The following is a 23,522-nucleotide window of genomic DNA, read 5'->3' as shown; positions in this document are numbered from 1 at the left end:
TCCTGGAACTCACTTTGTAGACCAGGCTGGCCTCGAACTCAGAAATCCACCTGCCTCTGCCTCCCGAGTGCTGGGATTAAAGGCATGCGCCACCATGCCCGGCATTTTCATGTTTTATAATTGAAAAATTAAATATGAGACCAACAAGATGGCTTAGTGGGTAAAGGCCCCACTGCCAAGCCTGACTGCCTGAGTTCAATCCTCAGGATCCACAAGGTAGAAGAGAATGATTCCCTCTGGCCACATACTCACTGCAGCATTTGAGTACTGTGGTGCACATGCACACGCGCGCACACACACACACAGTAAATGTAAATTTAAAAATTAAGTACAGAAAAAAATTAAACCCCATCTCATTCTAGAAACTCAGACTAAAATTACACATATCTATAACAGACCTATAACTTTGTTAGATGCAGATCTTACTGGCTGAGATGCATTGCACAGACTTTATCGTGGGCGATCCTCACAGACATTGTGTGTATGACATTGTGTGGGGGGCTGTCAGGTTGGGTTGCTTTTTTAAAAACTGAAGAGTCAAGTGACAGAGTGCTCATTTAGCATATGCAGTGTCCTAGGATCGATCCCTAGCACTGGAGAAAAAAACCCCAGACCAACTCCACTGTGTCAGATGAGGAGTTAAGCAGGCTGCTATGAGATCAAACTTGGACATCTTCAGCCTGCTAGGAACAACCCAGAAAGCCCTGCAGAGAACTGTGGCTGGATGTAAATGAGCATCAGGGAGGGGAGGAGCCAAGTCATGGAGCTCGGTTCATTTTTCTCTCTGAGTCATACAAGCTGTCATCACATTTCCAGATCATTCTGCCACATAATGTGTAGTGTCCATCTATACTGACAACGAAAAATTAGTCTTATGCAGTTCTTACTTGAGTCACTTCTGTTACTTCTGTTCACCTCAATCACAACGAATAAAAGTTCTTCATGCATGCTGATGTTGACATCTCCCTAACTAGGGAAGCTGATAGGCAACTGGTGAACAAGACAAGGAGGGAAAGCATCAGCTTACCTAGTACCAAAGGTCCACACCAATAAAGAGGAAACAGGAGCAGCCCAAGCCTGGACCATCTGGCAGCTGCCCTTTATCTGGTGGATACGGATGCTGTGCAGATGTCGCCTCTCTCTCTCTCTCTCTCTCTCTCTCTCTCTCTCTCTCTCTCTCTCTCTCTCTCTCTCTCTCTCTCTCTCTCTCTCTCTGTGTGTGTGTGTGTGTGTGTCTTTGTCTGTGTCTGTCAGTGTGTCTGTTGTCTGTGTTTGAGACAAGCTCTCATTTACGTGTTCAGGACTAGCCTCAAACTCATGATGATTCTTCTGCCTTAACTCCTAAGTGCTGGGACCATTCCAACTTCATCCACTATCTTCTCAGTGAGGATATTATTACTCCTAACTCTCTTAATTAAAGTCTCTCTTTATTGTGGTGGATTCTAAACACACAAAAGAATTAAAGTGATGCCATCCTGCCACCCAGATTTCAGGTAGTCTTCCCCAATTAAGACCCAAAGCAATGAGAATTTTTGCAGTAATTAAAAACCACCTGTTTCCCAACATGTATCACACAAAAATATTTTCCAAGTTAGAAACAGCTGCTTCTCATAGTCCTGACAATATAAAAGCTATTCTGGGCCATATAGAGGACATTCATTCTCCTATTTTCTGCTAAATATTTATTGTGAGCCTACTGTGTACCAGGTGCTGGCCAGGATGTTGCACAGCAGACATGTCAGCTCTGTGCCTTCCTGCTGGAGCTCAAGGTCTTTAGAGAGAAGCAAGTGGGTGAGGGGTCTGTGGTGTGCAGTAGGTTCAAGAAGTAGTGACAGCTATGGGAGAAAGCAGCCTGCAGTTGCTCAGAGGCCATCAGAGTGTATGGTCCACAGTGACTAGATTCTCTCCTAAGGAAAATAAACTACAGGTGAAAAAAAATACTCAGCACACCATAGCTTAAAGGAATGGCTAAAGTATAGGATAGTAGAAATATCTTCAAGAAAAATAAAAGATAATTAGATTGGCTTTAGAGAGATTATTCTCTTACAAAAGGAGGATGGTTGGGGCAAAAGACAAAAGATTAGAGGGCAGGCTACCTCATGTCTTACTTGTGTCTTTTATGGTCATGAGAGAAGATCCACTTCCTGGGTGTGCACAATAATGGTACCGCTGTCACTAAATTTGTTAATACAGTCTGTTTCCCATTACTAACAAGTCACCTATTATACTAATCCTTTGTAGCTTCTCCCTCATTCTGTCAAGTTTCTATCTTTTAATAACTAAAACTGTTGTATTAAAAGTTAGCTCCAACAAGAATCTAAAGACATTTCTCAAGTGCTAGATGAGAAAAGGGACCCGTGGCTGCACACTGTCTGTGATATCAAATGCTTGTGACAGTCCAGCAAAGCAAAGAAATCGGAATTTAAATGAACATAAATGGTTCTCTACAGAAGCATTGGAGGGGGGAAGTAAAACAGCAAGGAGACACTAGACCTTTTAGCCGTAGGCAACAACAGTCAAAAGACAGTACTGAAGTTGTAGCTGAAGCAGGAAAAGCTGGAGGATGAATAGGATGGAGGAGGAGAGAGAAGACTGACTTCTGTGTGTGCTGAAGGATGGATAGGATAGAGGAGGAGAGAGAAGACTGACTACTGTATGTACAGCCACACAGCTGCTGGGCTCCTGATCCTGCTACGGGAAGTAATTCAACTTTTGACTTGAATGTAGCAGTGTAAATAAAGTGTTCAAAATAAATTGCCTAGTACTATTAATGACAGTTATAATCATTGAAAAAATGCCTTCTTTAAAACTCGCTTTCGGGCTGGAGAGATAGCTCAGCAGTTAGGAGCACGAACTGTTCTTCCAGAGGTCCTGAGTTCAATTCCTAGCAACCACATGGTGGCTCACAACCATCTATAATGAGATTTGATGCCCTTTTCTGGTGTGTCTGAACACAGCTACGGTATACACATATACCTAAATTAAATAAATATTTTTTTAATTGCTTTTTGGGTATAGGTGACTTGACACTCATTCCTTTGTAGCTCTACAGCAAGTTGAATGCATGTATCAATGAGCAATGTCACCATGGCTCACATTCACAGGTTGAGAAGCAAATTACAAAGTTGGGGTGTGAGAAGTTACCAAAATCATAAAACTGGAACAGAAAGAAAAAGTAGATAAATGTGTTTAAATGCCCCCCATTTTTTGGATAATTCAGTGTATTTTTCCTTTTGTTGTTTTCTTTTGAGAGTTCCACGTTGGCCTGACAGACCAAATTAGTTCTTAAAATCATGAAAATTTCTGCTTGTGAACCATATGATCAATATATTATTAACAAAATAATATCTTAAGTAAATTAGGATCTTCAGCTATTTTAAAATGTATTTTGGTCTTCATTACATGTGTCATAAACAGTTTTAAATTCTGACCTTCACAAGCTAGAATTAAGTGTGTGTTCCTTCCTTACAGCTATCTGTTTCCTCCTTTTATGCAGGAGCACAGACATCTGGTGACATACCCCACCATACAATTCTAAGCTGCCCATATTTCCGTTTACTTTTGCATTGTGCTTTACGCATGCTGGCATCATAAAATATGTGTGCAATTCTTGCAGGCACAGTAGATTTTAAAGAAAATAATACTATTGTTTAAGATATTTTCTTTCCCATGTAGTCTTCACCGGTCACAGCGGAGTCTTTCTGAACTGAGGTTCGACAATAGCACCAACTTCATTTTTTATGCACGTGAGCATGGAGGGCTTGAGGTTATTAGTTGAAACCGAGTAACCTTTCCAGGCTTTCATCTCTTTCTTTTCAAATTTGAATATGAAAAGCATATTCAAGTCAAAGACCATCACTTTAATGACATTTGGCAGTCATTTGATTTATTAGGTTTTAGAAAAAATTTTCCTTTAAATATTTCATCATACTATGCTAATCCTAGTAATATTGCCAGCTGCAGCCTTGTACCTGTATTAGTGGAGACAGAATGGTGTGGAATTTTCTCTGTCATCCTAGTAAAATTTCCATGAATCTACTGAATAATAAAATAACCTTATTGAAATATTCAGATTTCAGTTTTTAGTTAAAGTGTCTTAGAATACATAATAAAAGAAAATGTCTTTTGAAAGAAGTAGGTAAAATTACTTCATCAAATATTGAGGGGTTTGACAGCAATGGAAATGGTTCTTTGTGGAGACATTCTTACATAGGATACATATTTTTTTTTCATTTGCTTAATTACACATTGAAATATCTACATAGTCACTATGGTAGATTTAAATACTGGTATGCACTTAACAGTGAATTCCTACCACCTGATCACAAAACAAGTGTTATTTTCACGTTTTTCTAAATATTATTTAAAGTTTATATGATTGACAGCAAGCTCCGATAGGAAAGAAGAATTTTAACAATAAAAAACAAATTTTAAATAGTGAGAAACAAATTTAACTCAGGAAATGTTGAAGTATGATCAAATATTGAAGTCAGTTGTCAATTGAAGTCATTCCTCAAGGAACATTTGTCTCATGTTAATGTCTGTGGGTTCTAGGAGAAAAATCAAACATGTTATTTTAATTCTTCATTCTATAAATGTGAAATGGAAAATAAATTGCAAGAAATAATATGTAAACTTAGACATAAGGTTTTGTTTCTTTTGTTTGAAATGTTACTGAATGAAGTAAATTATTGCAGAAATGTGAGATTGAGCTGTAGTTTCTGTTCCAGTTGCTATAGATTGATATAACTATATATATTAGCATAATAGTGCTAAAGTGTTCAACAGGCTTTGATCGCTGCGTAATTGAGCGTTCCCAGGTACTGCCGATTAAATAAAGCAGTGATAAACATGTACTCATTTCCTACTTTGAAACAAGGCCAACTGATCCTTGTCATTCTTGAAGCCATCGGAGATGAAGACCTCATAACGTTCACTCCTCATAGACTTCCAGCGGGGTATTTATAGCCTCAAATGTAAATCAGCAGACGGTTGCCGTGACACTGCTCACTTCAAACCCTGGGGCATTAGAACCTCACTCTCTCTCTCTGTGTGTCGTGAATAATCTGTCATGTGGAATGTATGGGAGCGTACACTGTGCTCCAGAAAAGAGATCCATTGGCTGTGTTTTATTTTAAACTAATAATGGAATCGAATAAATGATATTTTTTGCTTGGTTATTTGTTTTTGATATATAATTTTTTTTTTTACTCTTTTAACAGCCATCAGAAGAAATTCGGATTGAGATCATAGCTCTGAACCTTAATGATTCTCAAATAACCAGGGAGGACACTATTCAGCGACTGTTCATTGAGTGCCGGTTCTACAGTCTTCCCGCTGAGGAGACTCCTATGTCCCTGCCCAAACCCAAGAGTGGACAGTGGGTCTACTATAACTATTCCAATGGTATGTATGGCTTATTTGCAATATAGACTTTTATGTGGGTTTTTCTTGTCTGTGAAAGAAGCTAAGGTAACAGCATAGAATTTAAATCTCTGATGTTCACGTGAATTCACAGAAGTCTTGTCAGACTAGATTAATAAAGCTAGCACTGGAGCATAAAATTTAAAAAATTACTCTGAAGTCATTGTAAAATTAAACACAGGCACCAGGAAAGTGATAACTTTCTGCTCCTACTATATTATGGTATCTACAGGAAATGCCACCTAAGTCTACTGTTGAGTTTTAATTGAAAAACATGACATTTTAAATGGGGGGTTTCTTGCTTATAGCGTTCAGATCATGTAGTACGCTGACTGTGGGCTGCCCTTCTGGTCGCTGCCATCACCTATGTCTTTCTGCCTAATAGAGTGATGCTTAAGCTCTCCCTGTCGCAGCAGGCAGCTTTCCCTTGTAGGGCTGTCAGTTGACATGTAAGTCTATTGGATCAACACACACTCAATAAAAGCCCTAAGAATGTTTAGACCAATCAGTCTGTAGGAGTTTTTCTGTTACATAATCAGCAGTGTACAATCAGAAGGCAACAGTTGTACCAACTGGGGACCAAGGATTGAAACATGAGCATATGAGGGCCATTCTTACTCACCACCACCACTTGGACTAAGGATGATGATGTTTTGAGACAAGGTCTCTCTGTGTAGTCCTGGCTGTCCTGGAACTGGCTATATAAACCAGACTGACCTTGAACTCTCAGAGACCCACCAGCTTCTGTCTCCAGAGTGCTGGGATTAAAAGCATGAGCCATCAAGCCTGACTACTAAGGTTTTTTTTTTTTTCCAGTCTTAGAAACTGTATCTTAAGAAACACACATAGTCTTACTACTGTAGCAGCAGAATTACAGGTGATCATGCCTTCTTAAAAAACAAAACAAAACAAACAAACCACTGGCCTTTTTATAAATACATTCATTATTGAAGTAGTAATCTTGGGGATCCAGAGATCTGCTCTAATCTTTTCTGTGTGCACAATTCTTACTGGCGTGTGAGCTTCGTCCAGATATGTTGATTCCCTAGTTCCTTCAGTTCTTATTTAAAAGAGAAAGTGATTCCTTAGAGCCCTTGCAGTTCAAACTCTGTAACAACCAATGCCTCGAGAAGCTGTATAAGAAACATGCCCAAAAGTATTTTTTTAGGCTTCCTAAAGATATTCAGTGTACAGTACCAGGAAAGCAAGCCAAATCAAATATCAGTACTAGTAAAATAGATGTTCAATTAATTTTAATGAGGATATCCCCAAGGAAAGAGATGGACTTGGCTTTTGTGTTATATAAAGGTCAGCAGCACAGTGTTTGGCTAGACTGGCAACAAATTGTTCTTGAGAAATTGCCCATTCACTGAGACGCATGGCCATGTAACAGAACAAATGTTTCCATTTGCCTAGAATCAAATCCTCCTTTGGGTCAAACCTGAGATATGCTACAGCCTTTTGGGTTTGTGCACCAGAGCTGTAGAGGTCTGCTTGGGACCTTGTTGCCAGATTGCTTTACTCCCCCTCTTTATTGCAAGGCACCTCCTATGGGATTGGTGTTTTAGCAGTTGCTTGTGTTCCCAAGGAATTGGACGTTTGATGGGGGAAACATCTTAAAGGAATTCAGTAGTAATGTTCTTGTCTATTGGGCTTTGACTTATTTTGAGACTGTTTGTGAGGAGGGTAAAGGGATGCACTCAGCATCTAGATGCTGATATTTCGTATAAAAGCCCAAGTCCCAGGCCATCAGCAGATGTGAGAAATACGCACCCATCTTGTTAGTAGTTTTTTTTTTTTTTTTCATTTAGGTAGAACAGTGAAAATATTTACTCTTTAATCATTATATCTGTATCAATGTGACTGAGAGACTTCCTTCAATCTTTGGTTATTAGACAACTATTATTTAAAGTAACTAATTATTGTACTGATTTACCATTCACTTGTTACTTAAAGAAAGTCAATGTAATACAGCCTTGCACCCTCCAAATCTCACTGAATGTTAATAAAGGTCATTTCATTTCCAAATTGGCTTTTGAAATCCAGTGGAAGATTTAGGACACAATTAGAATACCTTCTCTTGTGCGAACACTTTGTCCATAAAGAGGTTCACTGAACCTAGCTCTGATTTGACTCTGCATGGTGATCTGAGTCACACAAAAGGAATTTGAATGCCAAGGCCTAAATTAGGTACATAGATGACTGGAATAAACTAGCAATCCCCAGGATTATTCATAATCAAATTCAGTCTTTATGAAGAGGTGTTAACGCCAGTTCCATCTGCGTACAAGAGTGTATCTTCTTAGTGCTACTGTTACTTTAAAATTTTAAGTTCAACTCACTTGATAGACATTGGTAGCAAGAGTAAAACATTTGCATTTTATTGGGCTTGAAAATTTTCCTCAGAGAATGCTGAGTAAAGAAAATAGTTTGGGGGAGAAAGATTAATGGTAGGCCTGAGGACTGTTGTCTGGGCTGAATAAAGCTTTCTGGAGAATTGACAGTAGGAAGAAGAAAGATTAATGGAATCGGCTGAGGCTTTCATGAGACTTGTGCGGATCTGGACCCTTAGTCTCTAAGGATTGAGCAGTCTATCTTCTGGAACAATTAAAGTTTAATTCAGAAAATGAAAAGGATGTAGAACATCAGAATTTGTTACTAATAGGAAGAGAAATTTGGCAAAGATAAAGATTACAGGGGTGATAATATTTTAATATAAAAGTTATCAAAGATTCAAAGTTCACACTTTCTATAATTAATCCATCTGCATTTCTTCTTGAATTTGATATTGATAGAGAATATAGAGATTTATCCAGCCTCACAAAGTAAGGGATGTTTTTACTGTATTTTTAATTGACACAGTAATTATAAATGTTGGAGTGCAGGTGTAGTCAGTGCTAATGTATTTGTCTAACAAGCATGAGGCCTTAAGCTTAGACCCTGAACCCTAAAAGATAACAGTAGAAAATAGCTATACATCTTTACAGGGTACTACATGATGTTGTAATACACATGTAATGTTCAAATCCGACTAAGCGTGTCTGGTTTGCTAATGTTTATCCTTCTTTGTGGTAAAAGTATAATCCTTACCTCTCTGAAATGGCCATTCTCTACAGTGCAGTAGCACACCAGAACTTATTTTTCTTATGCAATATGACCTGGGACATGTTGATCAACCTTTCCCATCCCTCTCTGGAAACCACTATCCTAATCTTAACCTCTGTGATCATCTTCCCTGTATACCACTTTGCTAGCCAACCTTACTGAGCAGAGTGCTCTCCAGCCCCCAGCCCCATTTGTATAACCCACCTGACAGAACTCCCCTTCTGTGACTGATGGTACCTGAAGCTCTAGAATCCGGACTGTCATATCTTTTGAAGGATATGCTTGTGAAGTTTCTGTCAAAACTTAGCAATTTCTAGGCACAAATGTGATTTCTTGTGGAAATAGGAGTTAAACACTCTGTTTCAGAGAGTCAGTTTAATTTTGGTTTGGGTTTTGATTTTTCAAGACATTATTTCTCTGTGTAGCTTTGGCTGTTGTGGAACTTGCTCTGTAGACCAGGTGGTCTCAAGTGCTGGGATTAAAGATTTGCACCACTACCTGGATAACATAATTACTTTTTAAAGAGTATAGAAACTGAAACTATCTTTGAAAATACTCTTTTTTTAGAACCCTATATAAAGCTTGGTGTTCACAGGGTCATAGAATCATGTCGTGACACTGGGGGGCCAAAGTGTCCCTATTTCCCCACAACATTAAGTGTAGAGTATTCAGTGCTTCTTGATCCCATTTTTAAAAACTGGGCAAAGAACTGTTGATACGAGATGGTTCTTGGTATGTGGTACCTGACTGGCAGCAACAGCAGCAAGAGGAGCAGTGTTGTAGCTGCAGAGGCTTAGGCTATACTGCAGACACTCAGTCTGAAACAGAACTCCAAGGGCTCAGCACAGTAATCTGCAGCCAAGCCATCTAAGTAGCAGGGATGTGTGTTAACACTGATAACCACTACGCTAAACTCAGAAGCCCAGTCTAGGCTATATTTATACGAACAGGCACAATTCCAAGTTGATATGTTCTTATAAAACTAAACTTATTGGTTAGGAACTAGAATTTTATTTTTGAAAACAATTTTTTAAAAAGTCAACTAAAATATTTAAGACAGCTTTATGGATCTAGTCAATATCACTTTATGGAAGAACAAGAAAGCAGGTGGCTTGCCCAACTCAGCTACAGACTGATCCCGTCTCCAGCCGGGAAATGCCCTGGTTGAAATGCCAGGAGGAGCTTAGCTACAGAGGAAGGTGGCAAAGACACACCGGAGAGCTCTAGGCAATTGAGCGCAGGCTCCAGCTCCATGTGCTAACAGAGTTCTAGCCTTCTCTCTGCTTAGTCATCTGTGAAATGTAAATCAACCTCGCTCCTAAGCCTGTGGCGGAGTGGAGTGCCTAGTGCATGAACATCATTCCGTAAATGCTGCCCAGTGTGGTGGTGCAGAATTCTAGCTGGGAGTTGGTTTATTTGTGAAGGTTAAACATGGAACTGTGTGTGTCTCAGCAATTCTCCCTCTGTGTAAATAGCAGAAAGAACCAAAATCAAGGGCCCAGGCACATAGCCAACTGTGTCCACAGCTCCTGACACCCAGCAGTAGAAACATCCCACAGTCCCTCATGGGGTGACTGGAAAAACAAAATGTTTTGTGTGCATATAGTAGAAATATAATTCAGCACTGCATGTGATGCATGCTGCAGCGGAAATGAGCCTTGAAAATATCAGAGGTAAAAGGCAGACTGTGGCTCCACTTAGAGGAGTTGGTAGAGACAGGAAGTGAAGTAAGGGTTCCCCAGGGTGGAGAAAGGGGGTGAGCATTACTGATGAGCAGGTAGAGCTGCTGCTGGGATGAGGGAAAGACTCTACAGAGGAAGAGGAGTGACAGCGTCCTCCCTGTCTGTACCTAATGTCAGTGGACATATGTTCTAAACTAGCTAACATGCTAGACTTTACATTATATGTATGTTAATACAGCAATTGAAATTCATCAAAACTCAACTAAATTTAATTGAAAGACATTTTCTTTTTAATGCTGGAGTTGGAAATTGAGAGGCTTTTACTACAAAGAAATTATGTGTATTTATGTATCAAAGACTTAAATTATTTGGTAAGAGTAACAGTCGTGGCCCGTGTACCGCTTAATGACTGTTTCTGCCTGGGCTGTGTTGTCCTAGTTTTTAAACTAAGCATGAGTGAGAAAGAGAGGGGGCGGGGCTGAGTGCCATGGCACCTATGTGAAAGTTGGAGACCAGCCCTTGGGAGGTGGCTCTCTCCTTCCCGCAGTGTTCCAGGGATTGCTCCTAGGTCACCAGGCCTGTGGCTACAAGTGCTTCTGTCCACTGAGCTGCTACCACCAACCTCAGTTGTCTTCTAAATTACCTTCATTATTCTCGCCCTCAAATGTTAGAAACCAATACTGCCTAAAAGCTTTAGGATTATGAAGTGGGAGAATATATGAAAAGCCACATATTGAATTAGAAAAAAAAATCCATTTAGTTTAATACACTGACAGCCTCTAAAAATGAGGGACTGACCCTCAGCACTAGTGAAATATATCTGCTAAGATGACCTTCTAGCAATGACAAAGAAAACACTCAGAACCATTTGTGTTGGTCTCTGTTAATGTTGGTAGCTCTAAGGAACCCCGTACAGTACAGTGTCCTGTAAGGACAGTGGCCTTGGTTCTCCAGGGCTGGGTAACTTGGCTACTGGGCCTCCACCAATTTCGACCTCTCCTGAGCCACTGTTGCCTCCTTGTCTCCAATTCCATGTGCCCACATCCCACAGGGCACACCTTAGGATTTTGATTAAGATGAGTCAAACAGCCAAGCAGCTGAGTCGCCCTATTGCGTGGTTATAAGGAGCCACACTGAAACTGCCCTCAGAAGCGTTGTTAGTGAAGTACACCATGAAGGAACACGAACCCCAGAGCCATAAGAGCACTGTCCCGGTGTGCACATTTGATCCCGGTGTGCACATTTGATGGTGTCCGAGTTGAGATCTGGTGGCAAGGGAGCCTAAGCCCAGACTGGCATGCAGAAGAGGAGTGGCTTCTCCCCCGGGTGCCAGCTCTGTGTACAGCCCACCTGCACTCCCAAACGCCAGGTTTGACAGTTACTCATCTGAATGCCAGGACCAGAACAGTCTTCATATGCCAGAGAGCCCCTCCCCCTCATCCCTCCATGCACTGCCACAGCAGCCCTGACTTTCCTACCTGCATACTAGATGACTTTTGTTGCATTTTTTGTGGTGGCAAGAGAGGAGGCTTAGGACAAGAATGCTGCCATACACTTTCATTATCACTTACTTCTCAGGTAAAAGAACATGCTGTGACTCCCTCAAATACAAAGCAGTAAAGACCTCCAGCTCCTCAGTCAGCTCTACCAGAGCCACAAGCTGGTAGTGGTAGCGGTGAAGCACTTCTCTGAGATGTTGTGGGTATCCTTTCTGATAGCGTGCATCAGCCTGTCAGTGGCACCACACCAGATCACATGACCATTCGGATTGGATTCTGGTTTGCCAACCACACAGGCAAGGTGGCATGATGTGTGTGTCTTTAAAACCAGTCTTCACAGCGTGCAGGATAGTGTCGATGGAATATAGGTCTGGTGGCTTCCTGTGTGGACCTGTCTTTTCTTTTGCTATAGTGATCTACCTGGATAAAGAGAACAACCCAGCGGTGAGAGACATCTTAAAAGCCATACTGCAAAGGCGAGAACTGCCTCACAGAAGGTATTTACAGCAAGTTTACCAAAGCACATCGCTATATCCTCTTTCTTTCTGGGATGTTGAAGCCCCTCCTTGCAGTGAGTGTGGTTACCTCCAAAGTCTGACAATGGAAAGACATCGGGGTTGGGGTAGCTCAGTGGTAGAGCGCTTGCTTAGCACGGGTGAGACACTAGGCTTAACTCCAGGCCCGGCAGAAAACAGAAAAGGAGAAAAGACTCCAGGAACACCAGTAATTCCTACACCCCAGCATTACTCATGTAAAAGTGTCCAAATGTCCCTCAGAGACACAAATGCTTCTGCCTTCCTCTCCCCTCCCTGTCCCCAAAAGCCTAGTGGAGACAACAGGTGGAAAGTGCTTTTCTAGTGAATACTGGGGTGTAGCTCACCTCCCTATGCTGAAGAAGGGGAGGGTACCCTTTCTCCCAGCCAAAGCCAGGGAGCACTAAGAAATGTTCTCTCTCCTTCTTAATACTCCTAAATACTTCCTAAAGCAGCTACTAGTCTGGGAACTTCCTTATTCAGGTGGCAGCCCTGCTCAACAACAGTGCTAACTTAGCAGCCCCAGTTAGGTCTTACCATTCTTCCTGGCCATGTAAAAGAGGAAACACAATTCATAGGGAATTGCTTATTCAGGCTGTCCATGTGCATTTGGAAATATGCCATTGTTACCTTAAACAGTGATACACTGAAAGAAAAAGTACATTGAGGAAATTATTAATCTGGGACTGGAGAGGCAGTTTGTTAGTGAAGAGCACTGTCTGTTCTTCCAGACTTGGGTTCAGTTCCCAGTACCAGCTGTGGCTCACAACTATCTACTCCAATCCCAAGGAATCCAATGCTCTCGTCTGGCCTCCGTGGGTACCACATGCACATGGGGCATTCAGGCAAGCACTCCTACACATAAAATGAAAATAAGTACATTATGAAAAATGTCTTTACATTATTAACTTGAAGTCATAGTTTTGACTCTGATTCAGGTTCCTTTTTAGTTTCTTTTTCTTTAGCAAGAGTTCTAGTGAGAAAATCCACCAATGAGGAAGACAGGCCATAATGACAAATAAACAAATAATTAATTACATCTGCAATGATTAGGGACAGACGCCGAGCAGACACTGAGTGTGGTGGCGCTCACCATCAATCCCAGGGCTCGGGAGGCAGCACTTGGGAGCAGGTAGATCTCTGTGAGAGACGGGGCCAGTCTACAGAACAAGTCTCAGGCCAGCCAGAGTTAGCATAATGAGGTCACATAAGAGGCTAGAAAGAAAAGAAACTGAGCAAGTTCAATGCTAAAAGGTAAAATAACAGTAGAAGATAATCTAAGAAAGTGATATTTAAACTGATTTATGAAGGTTGAAGAGACTCAGTCAAGAGCCTGGACATATGGCTCCAGGCTGAGGGAATGCCAGGCAGAAGGATGACACAGGGCATTCTGGGATAGATGGGAGGACTAGCAAGGCTGGGCTCAGAAGTAGAGACTTACAGGAAGGCCCAGCTGTAGAGCACATGATATTTGTACACCCCAGGTGTGCGTCTTGGCCTCAGTTTTTAAACTCATCTAGTGGGCTTTCTTCCCCTTTGAGTTGAACTTTCTAGCTCTTTCATTGTTTTTTTTGTTTGTTTTAATGCTGGGAGTGGAAACCAGGCCCTTGCTTTTGTCCATGTGAGGCAGGAGCTTTAACACTGATCTACACCATAGATCTGTGAATTTTGTTTGACTTCTCATTTTGCTCTCTGTAGAATTTAAAGCCAGCAATACTGCATTTTCATAGTCCTGGCCCTTTTCGAGAATTTATAAGGATTTTTAAAAATTTTTCTCTCGGAATGCATATACACTCAATGAAGGTAATAGCCTGCCTTTATAAATGCAGATATAATTTCAAAGCCTGAGGTTAAAGCATATCACGTGCCAAGGTATCTAACATACCTGAACAGCCCTGGAGAGCCTCTAGGATGCTCCTGCACCGTAGGATGCTGTTCATGGGCACTACCAGGAGGGTAGTGTGTCGCTCACACCATGTGGCAGCAGTGACCACATCTTCTAAGCTCTCCTGTCCAAATTGCATCTGTTCTAGGACAACGTTTTTTGTTGTTCATGAATGTTTTGCTTATATGTCTGTAGGTGCACTGTGTGTGTGTGCTCTGAAGAGGGCACCAGATCCCTGGAACTGGAGTTACAGAGAGTTGTGAGGACTGGAATCCAAGTCCCCTGCAAGAGCAGCCACCTCTCTGGTTCCCCAACAGTCATTTGTGTATAATCGAGTAAAGGAATCAGATAATTTGGGAATCTGTTTAAACAGCATGTTTTCCCCCTCTTAGCCTACTGTGACCTAGGCTCTGGTTCCATGCATCATTTCATCTGGTCTTCTCAAGAGCCCACCCTAGTCTTAGGTGTAATTGTCCTCCATTGCACAGATAAGGAAACTGAGGGCAAGGAAACAGAGTAATGTCTCCAACACCACACAGCTATATAAGTATGGAAACCAGAATGCAAACCAAGAATAAATGTCCTAAGCGCCCACCTGAACCCCTTTGTCCTGTGCATCTTGTAAAATACTCAGACCACTTGGCAGTCTGGATCATGTTCTGTGATTTCTGTGTGAACAGGTGGTAGCTTTCATTTTCTCTTAAGAGATCTCTATTTTCTAATTTCTTCAAATTCTACTCCTAGCAAAAAAGCAGTGGCTTGTAAAGGAATGAAATGCTGGCCGTTGCCTTCAGTAAGTTGATTAGAGGCTTTGTCTTGTTCACCCATCAGCATTTGGACTTTGTTTATAATTTTCAAGACATGGTTTCTCAGGGGGCTTCGATTTTTCTGTTTCTTGTTTTGCTTCTGATTTGGGATAGATATGTTTCACAGAGTTTAAAATGGTAAGATTTACAAACATCCATGGTTTAAGCTATGCTGCCAAGACATATCAAAAAAGTACTTAACTATAAATTCCTGTCATTTGGTCAGTCCAAGTGTGTTTGGCCTCAGCACAAGCCACTAATTCAAATCAGCTCCATCAGAGCCCTGCAATTATGTGTCTAAAAGTAAAGTAGAACTTGGATGCTGTGCTTGTACATTAAAAGGTCGCTGAAGCAACACGAATATCTGATCCAGCCAGTGGGCAGAGCTCAGCTTTCTGCTGTGGGCACTCAGACTGCTCCCCGGCAATGCAACCTCTGCGTTTTGTAAGACGACACGTGCAGTTTGGTAGATTGCCTTTACCAGCCCCAGAGCTGTACACTGCTGCGATTCGGGAAACATGTCTTTCTGTCAAAATGCTGACTATGTAACCTACCATGGCTTTGGTGCACATCATCCTTTTAGTCTTCAAAAGTAGAAGTATCAAAATCTCAGATATGGTGTAATGACATGGGCATCAGGCCCTTCCCTTTGCCTGGTCACTGTCTTCCATTCTGGAGATAATTGTCATCCAGGTTTAGGAAGGAGCTTGGTGCTCACTGGAAAAGTGGGGGAGCTCCAAGGTTCTAATAGTTCTGGTGAGATTTGTGCCTAACGCATCTCCTTTCTACTGGTATCACCATCTCACACATAGTTATAAAAAAATGTGACAATGCCCTGCTCCATGGTAGTGATCTCCTCTGTCCTGTGCCTTCCTAGTGTGCGCTTCACCGTGGTCAGTGATCCTCCCGAGGACGAGCAGGACCTAGAATGTGAGGACATTGGGGTTGCTCATGTTGACCTTGCTGACCTGTTTCAGAAAGGAAGAGACATCATAGAGCAAGATATTGATGGTACGTGTGCAAGCATGGATCTATCTGCACAGCTACCAGCTGCCAAAGCCCAGGCTCTCTATTCAGACCTCTTTCGGCTGCCTGGGAGGTTCTGTTACACCTCAGCAGAAGGCTGTGTGGCTGACATCTGCTACTGCTGAGAGCCTGTCCCTATATTCTCCCCTCTTCCCTCCCTACCCTTCTGTGCCTGCAAGAGAATTTTAAATAATTTTGCTTCACAGGAATTAACTAATGCATTTCTTAGTGATGGGGGTAAGACACTTGGCCTTAAGCTTGTTGGTCTCAACCATGGCATCATCTTCTCAAGGCTTCTCTAGTTCAGGGCTGCAGACAAAGAGTGGGTCTGTCCCCTCTGCTAACTCTAGGATTCTGACAGTTAGGGTCTTCCTAGATTTTTGCCTTGCTAAGTGTGAAGCAGAGCAGTATCTCATTTCTCCTTCTGTTCTTACATCACACAGAAGGAACTGTGCCTTCTTAACTGTAACCAAGGAAGGCCCTGGTCTTGGGCCTTGGGTCCCTAACAAATATCTTTCCCTAACTGATAGGGTCTGTGGAACCAGCCTGACATTAGACTGGGCTGTGTTCAAAGAAGCCTCAAGACTTAAATAGTCTGCCTTTAGGACATCACTGATAGCACTCACTCAAGAAGTGAACCTCTGACCCTCAGAACCAACTCACTCACAAATGTCTTAAGTTCTGTGGGTCTGCCATCTTGCTTTTCTAATTGCACAGAGCCATATTTTAAATGAAGTATCGCCTTAGGGATCTAGGTGACCAGTGCTAACACTGAGTGTATCATACCTTTGTAGTACTCCACAGTAATAGCCATAGCCTTTCACTATGTGTGTCCTCAAACAAGTGGCCTTCTCATATAACTGTGCCAAGCTGAGAAAAACTGAGCATCACTGACCTTTGATGACTTCTCCTCAGTCCTCGATGCCCGAACAGATGGTGGCACCATCGGCAAGCTGAAGGTGACTGTGGAAGCACTTCATGCCCTACGTTCTGTCTACGAGCAATACAGAAAGGACTTGGAGGCCTGAAAGAACCTGTTCCAGAGGCATCCCACTTCTAAGAAAATGCTCACATGAAAGCTCAAAGATGAGATTTTGAGTAATCACTCTGGTGTATGTAATCTATAATTCATGGGTTGCTGGGGGGGGGGTGCCTGGGTTTAGACTTGAATGTTCAAGTTTTGTATAGTTTTTGTGTTTGTTTATTTTTCTATCCACTCCTCCCCATGACTGCCACCCCTTAGGACTTCAGTGCTCCTAAGTGGGCTACCTTATCAATAATTTATAGCAACATGATAGCATGAAGCATCTATTTGCATTTGCCACATTTTCTTATGAAGAACTGGGAATAGTTCTCATTTTTACTTTTTATAAGTAAAAGCCTAAAATCTTAGGAAACCAATGAAAAAGAAATGCTTTTTATGTTATCCCTAATTGTCCCACTAAATGGAACGCCTCTGATTAGCCTCATTAAGACTTTTATACTGTGAAGATTTTATTAGAAGCAATATATGAAAATTACTTGGATTAATGTGTTAATCTTCCTCTTTAAAATGCTAATATCTACTTTATGCACATTAAAGCTCAGTATGCATTTTCTTTGATGCATACAGTTTCTATCAATTAAATATAAAGAAGGAGACTTGGCACCAACTTATTAAGTTACTCCCAGTTCTATTTTGTTTTTTTTTATAAACATTGCAGTTGTTCCAGGTTATGTGGTATCAGTGCATTTTTGATGCTGATGCTGGATCCAGGATTGTATTCATATAAAGATGGATGGATGGATGGATGGATGGATGGATGGATAGATAGATAGATAGATAGATAGATAGATAGATAGATAGATAGATAGATGCACAGTAAATCTATACAAATTAAAGTTCTTGCATAGAAAAAATTAAAGTATGGTTCAAATTCTAAAATGCTTAGATATGAAAAAAGACCCTTTTATCATTTTTTAAACTTACACCAAGCTTATACAATGCTGGGATGTATCTGGATATCCAGACCCTCAAAAAGCAGCTCCAAAAGTTAATTTCTAGCTTTTACGCAGTCTTGCTGAAGGGTTTAATTGATATTTTTAATGGAGCTGTGAATCAGTGCTGCAAAGGAATTGTCTCTGGGGGTCTGAGATATAATGCATTTCATTTTTTAATTTACTTTTTTATTTGTCATTTTCTTCAAAGGATTTTTATAGGCTGTGGGTTTTCACTGTTTGCAAACAGGCTATTCCTTTTTAAGCATATGTAAAGTATTCAGGGAGATAAGTAATTTATTAAAATCTACCTAATTTGCCGTGCTATATTAAATCTCTGCTTCAGTGATCACAGACCATTTCATTTAGAGAATTAGGCATTCCCTCTTTGTGTGATTAAAGTCCTGGAAAATGAGTTCTTTGCTCCTATTTGTGAACATTCAAAGCCTGCTAATGGCAGGAAGATGGAACAGATTATGAGACAATTCATTACAGTTCAAGAGGGGGAAAAGCAGCTATAATGCAGAAATGCAAGTATGAATATCAGTGTATAGCTGAACCATCTGTGCTCCAACAGCTTTGGTGATGACTCCTCCTTGGGAGGCTTTGAAATGACATCCGTACGATATTAATTTGTTGGCGCACTTTGTGGGACCAGTAGAGTATGATCTGACCACAGAACTCTATAAATTCTGTCTGTACCATTGGGCACCCCTGTCCTCAGGCCTGCCATCTCCAAGAGGAATCTTGCTCTCATCAGACTGAAAAATCTTCATAACAACTCATTCCTCTGGAACCTTCTAGTGACCACAAACATCTGCAGACAAAGCCTCTCCAGTTCTAGTAAACAACCACATGTTTGTTGTCACTTTAGCTGGCTCTGAGCTCATCTTCTTGGCCTCCCTTTCTAGCTTTCTTTGGCTTTGTGCAGCTACAGTGTCATTAAGGCCCATAATATTCCCTGCAGTAATTTAAAACAGTCAGATTATACCCTGGGATTAGCTGAGTGGTTTTTGAGATATTTGTTGTGGTATGCTCCTAGGAGGCATGCATTATTGTTTTAAAATGTTATATCCAAAACTAAATAATGCTTTCTACGGGGATGAAAACGGGGTGGTACTGACTTCTTAGCATCTTTAAGTGGAGACAGGAAGTTTCAATCCAAAAACCTTCTACAAGTGAGTCATCTGTGTAATATTTATACCTCAGGTAAGAATATGGATTATCCAGGCTTCTCTTACCTTTATATCTACTAACTTTAAAATTCTCAGACTCCTGCTGATGATCCCGGTACTAACTTCACATGGAACGGTGACTTGAAGTCCTCTGGCATCTTTGTCTAGACGTGTGTTAACCAGAGTTCATTGAAAATTTCACCTCCACTGGTTTAAAGTGCTGTGCTGTCCTCTGTGAACCAGGTTAGCTCTGTGGAGAATGGCTGGGAAGTGGGGGTTCCACTCACACAGAGACAGCCCTGGAGGAGCTCTCAGTAACTACACAGTACACTCAGCACTCTAGAGCTGTAATGCTTTTAGTTTGGAAATATAAATAGAGATGTGATGTGGCGTGTGGGACAGTGTATTATACATGGTTTTTTGCCTACTGTAGTAGAAATGTCAAATTCCCAGCCACTGTCATGAGAAGCAGTTGACAAAAATAAGTTTTATGGTTTACAGTGTGGTTTACGTAGAGAACATTTCTCTTCACTCTCGGTTTCAACATGTTTTCTGAATTATCATGGTTTGTTGCCATTTAACTTAAATTAGTTTTTTTAAGAATAAATAGAGACTATGTTTAATCAAATAAAGAAAGGCCACATTGAAATTCTGCTGTTCCTGCCATTCATTTGTTACCGCAGAACACAAATAATTTCTATGTGTCATGAAGAAGTGTGGGCTGAGACGTGGTCATGTGACTTGGGAGACTCTGCGTGCACCAATGTTCCCACAACAAAACATAAATTATTTTAGTAATCTGACATCAAGAGCTGTGACAATGAAAACCAGCTCTTACACATGTTCTAACAAGAATCTGATTAACATTTTTGTGGATATGGAAAATAACTTTTTTTTTAGTCAAGCTGGCACTGTTGCTGAATTTAGAATGATTTCCTTATGTACAGGATTGCAAAATGTGAATCATGTCTGTGAACAAATATGAGAATAAAATGTGATCTTTGTGTAACACAAAATACCAAGGAAGAGACTTTGGGTTGTAAAAGGATCGAGTGATTGACAGTGGAGGAGTGGTCCCAGCAGTAAGAGTGTACATTAGTAAGTCACCCACGCCCAAAGGCCTTCGACTACCTTAACGGAGAGAAGCTAGAGCCGTGATTTAGTATAGATTGGGCCATACCTAATTAAATCCATGAGTAGGAGCAACAGCATTACATCCCTTTTGTTCCAAAACCAAACAGCCTCTAGGTCAACCAGAAAATATCAGAGTAATAGAAACAAACATTTTAAAGCTAAGCACACAGAATTAGAAAATATCCTTTTTCATCTTGCAAGAGAGAATTTTTCACTTCCATCTCAATGTTGCCAGAAGATGGCACCTCACGATCCCACCCCTGGAAGCCCACACTGCTAGTCTGGTTCCTTTTGTCCTAAACAGTTTTCATTTATTTTTCTTCTCTTTCCTATTTATTTATGGTTCCTTTTGTCCTAAACAGTTTTCATTTATTTTTCTTTCCTTTCCTATTTATTTATTTATTTATTTATTTATTTAACAGGATTTCAGTATGCAGCCCTGGTTGACCTGCGACTCACTATGCAGCCCTGGTTGGCCTGCGACTCACTATATAGACCAGGCTGTCCTCAAACTCATGGAATTTTGCCTGCCTCTGCCACCTGAGCACTGGAATTAAAGACAAAAGTCGGCTTGCACCATCTACCCTGACACTGCTTTGTTTCCCAAATGACATTCCAAATGCTATGTGCTCTGTAGCGAAGTTAGGCACTGTAGGACAGAATGTGGATTACCCTCTGAGATCCATACCTTTTTGTCCCTTCACACTCTCTAGACAACCATGTCCTCATTACTATAACAGCCTCATTTCTCTGTTCACTAACCCATTTGTTTTTGTTTGATTTTAAGTATTTATTTTCTTTTTAATTATGTATATATGTGTGTCGTTGTGTGGGAATGTGTATGTGAGGATGGGTGTCTGCAGAGGTCAGAAAAGGTGGTTAGATACACTAGAGCTGGAGGTATGGGACATTGTGAGCTGTCGTGCAGGTGCTGGGATCCAAACAGATCCTGTGTAAGGGCGGCAGGCGCTTCTAACCACTGAGCCATTTCTCCAAATGATTTTTCTTTTCTTTTTAAAATTAATACCTTAACCTCTATCTTCCTGGCACCCATTCTTTTCATTCTTCTATTCAATCAAACACTCCCATCTGCCTGCCTGACTACTGTTTGCTTGGCTGGCTGCTTAGTCTTGGTTTTCTAGACCACCTCAGTGTGCAGCTCATGCTGGCCCAGAACTCAGTTGCTTAGCCCCAGCTTCCTAGAACCTGTGAGCCTCCTGCCCAGTGCACTTCACTTTTGAAAGCAGACGCTCCTCTTTCACTCCTTCCTCTCTTTCGTTGCTTGGTATCTTTCTTTGGGTATCAACCTCTATGGCAATTCCTGGGGCTTCTCAAAATGCTCCACTGTACAAAGATTTGTCTCTATTCTTTTGAGATGGCAGTGGGAGGGGGTTACTGTACAGACAAATCTGGCATTCCTGGCTTGAACTCTAAGCCTTCCTGCCTCAATCTCTCAAGTAGCTGGATGGCAGTGCATGTCACCATACATTTCACATGGCAGGGCATCACAGCCCTTCTGGAACTGATATTTGGTTTTTTGGTTTTTTTGTTTTGTTTTGGTTTTTGGTTTTTCGTGACAGGGTTTCTCTGTATAGTCCTGGCTGTCCTGGAACTCACTCTGTAGACCAGGCTGGCCTCGAACTCAGAAATCCGCCTGCCTCTGCCTCCCAAGTGCTGGGATTAAAGGCGTGCGCCACCACGCCCGGCTAGAACTGATATTTGGACCTGAGCTTCATGTCACAGAAGCAGACCCTCAGACAGCTCTCTGGCAGCCCTGGTCAGGAAGCAAAAGGGAAGTTTTATAAATGTCTAAAATAAACATTTTTCCAAAATCAAGATCTTTGGTACAGATCTGCTTTGGCATAGGTTCACATGTTACTAACAGCAAGAGAATTTCTGGAAGGATGCTTGAGATATCTATTCTCACAACCAAGATTGACTTCTTTCAAACCCAGACAAAGAAGAAAGAACCCAAGACAGACACACCGAGTCTGTACATATTAGGGCAGCTTAACTATTTTCCTATAAGACTAGGAGAGTTCACAGTAGAAAATGAAAGACAAAGGCTTTGTACTGTTTGAGGGAGCAGTGGGCCATGGATGTGTGCACTCCAGCATGTGTGCACCAAGAAACTTGGCCTCAAAATACAATAAGCAACAGGCAAAAGAATGTTACAGATGCGTTAATTTTAGTTATAGATTTTAACTCCCCAGAGAGGGCAGATCAGAGGTGTTGAAAAGGCATGTTTAGCATGATCACAAAGGTTAGACAGATAGAACACACATGGAACATTCAAAAGAAGATCAACAGCATATTCAACCATAAAGGAAATCTCAGTTTCCAAAGGCCTCAGATCTTGTAGCCCATGCTACTCTAAGCAAAAGGCAATGAAATTAGAAGCATGTAGCAAAAAAAGATAGCTAAGACACAAGCCTTTCTAAACTCTAAATGCATGTATTCATTTTCAGTCAAAGACCTTAGCACGTTATTGTCTGGGATTCTAATGGGACATGAAATAGCCCACTCATAGGACAGAGGGAGAAGCGGAGCCTACAAATACGACTTTGTACATTAGTGAGGGAAATAAGTAAATGTCTGCTCAAAACCCATCACAAGCAAGGCCTGGGCTGCACATAGCAGGAGGGCTGACAGAAGACAAGTGCTACAAGAGCACAGATGATGCCAGCAAGGGAGAGGGACCAGCCAACCTGAGAGGCGGTGTGAGGCCTGCTGTTGTGGTTTGTGTCTAGAATGTTCCCTAGAGGCTCATGTCTTAAAAGTGTCGTCATCAGCCCGGATTGCTATTGGGAGGTAGTGGAGCCTAGTCAGAAGAGGTTAAGCTATTGGGGAAGTGCTCCTAAGGAGATACTGAACCCTAGCCCCTCCTCTCTCTCTCTGTCCCAGATGCCCACCGTCTTGCACATACTCATTGCTCTCATGCTGTGCCTCCTCGCAGGCTGGAAATGACAGGGCCAAGTGAAAACCTGAATTTTTTTTATTTTTTGTATGGCAGCAGCAGGCTGACTAACTCACTTAGCAGAGTCAGATCTTTATATCTAGGAGAAGAGGAAACAACATGGAGTGTGCGGGAACAGAGGCAGCAGAGAGAAGGCCATTTTGGGAAAGGGAGAGATTTCTTGAAGATACTCACTGAAAGGAGGAAACCTGGTGAAAACCATGGCTCCCCAGGAAACACGATAAATAAAATTAAATTGTCAATAAGAAGTGGACATTGACTGCAGAAACTAAACAGGCTGTGGCAACAGAAGAGGGCAT

At 41.4% G+C, this 23,522-nt stretch overlaps 1 protein-coding gene across 3 annotated transcripts in view; it reads left to right on the top strand.

Moving 5' to 3' along the window:
- Rpgrip1l (RPGRIP1 like) overlaps positions 1-20,017 on the top strand; it is a 96,226-nt gene extending 76,209 nt beyond the window's left edge. For all 3 annotated transcript variants that reach the window (XM_021220360.2, XM_029532588.1, XM_029532585.1), the window contains 4 exons: positions 5,223-5,406; positions 12,123-12,207; positions 15,812-15,945; positions 16,876-20,017. In XM_021220360.2, the coding sequence (XP_021076019.1) occupies positions 5,223-5,406; positions 12,123-12,207; positions 15,812-15,945; positions 16,876-16,988 (516 nt within the window). In that variant the 3' untranslated portion in view covers positions 16,989-20,017. The remainder of the gene's footprint in view (positions 1-5,222; positions 5,407-12,122; positions 12,208-15,811; positions 15,946-16,875) is intronic.
- Positions 20,018-23,522: the final 3,505 nt, after the last annotated feature.

The sequence above is a fragment of the Mus pahari genome, chromosome 20 (assembly GCF_900095145.1).
Source record: "Mus pahari chromosome 20, PAHARI_EIJ_v1.1, whole genome shotgun sequence".
Lineage (NCBI taxonomy): Eukaryota > Metazoa > Chordata > Mammalia > Rodentia > Muridae > Mus > Mus pahari.
This window is presented reverse-complemented; position numbering and strand designations above follow the sequence as displayed.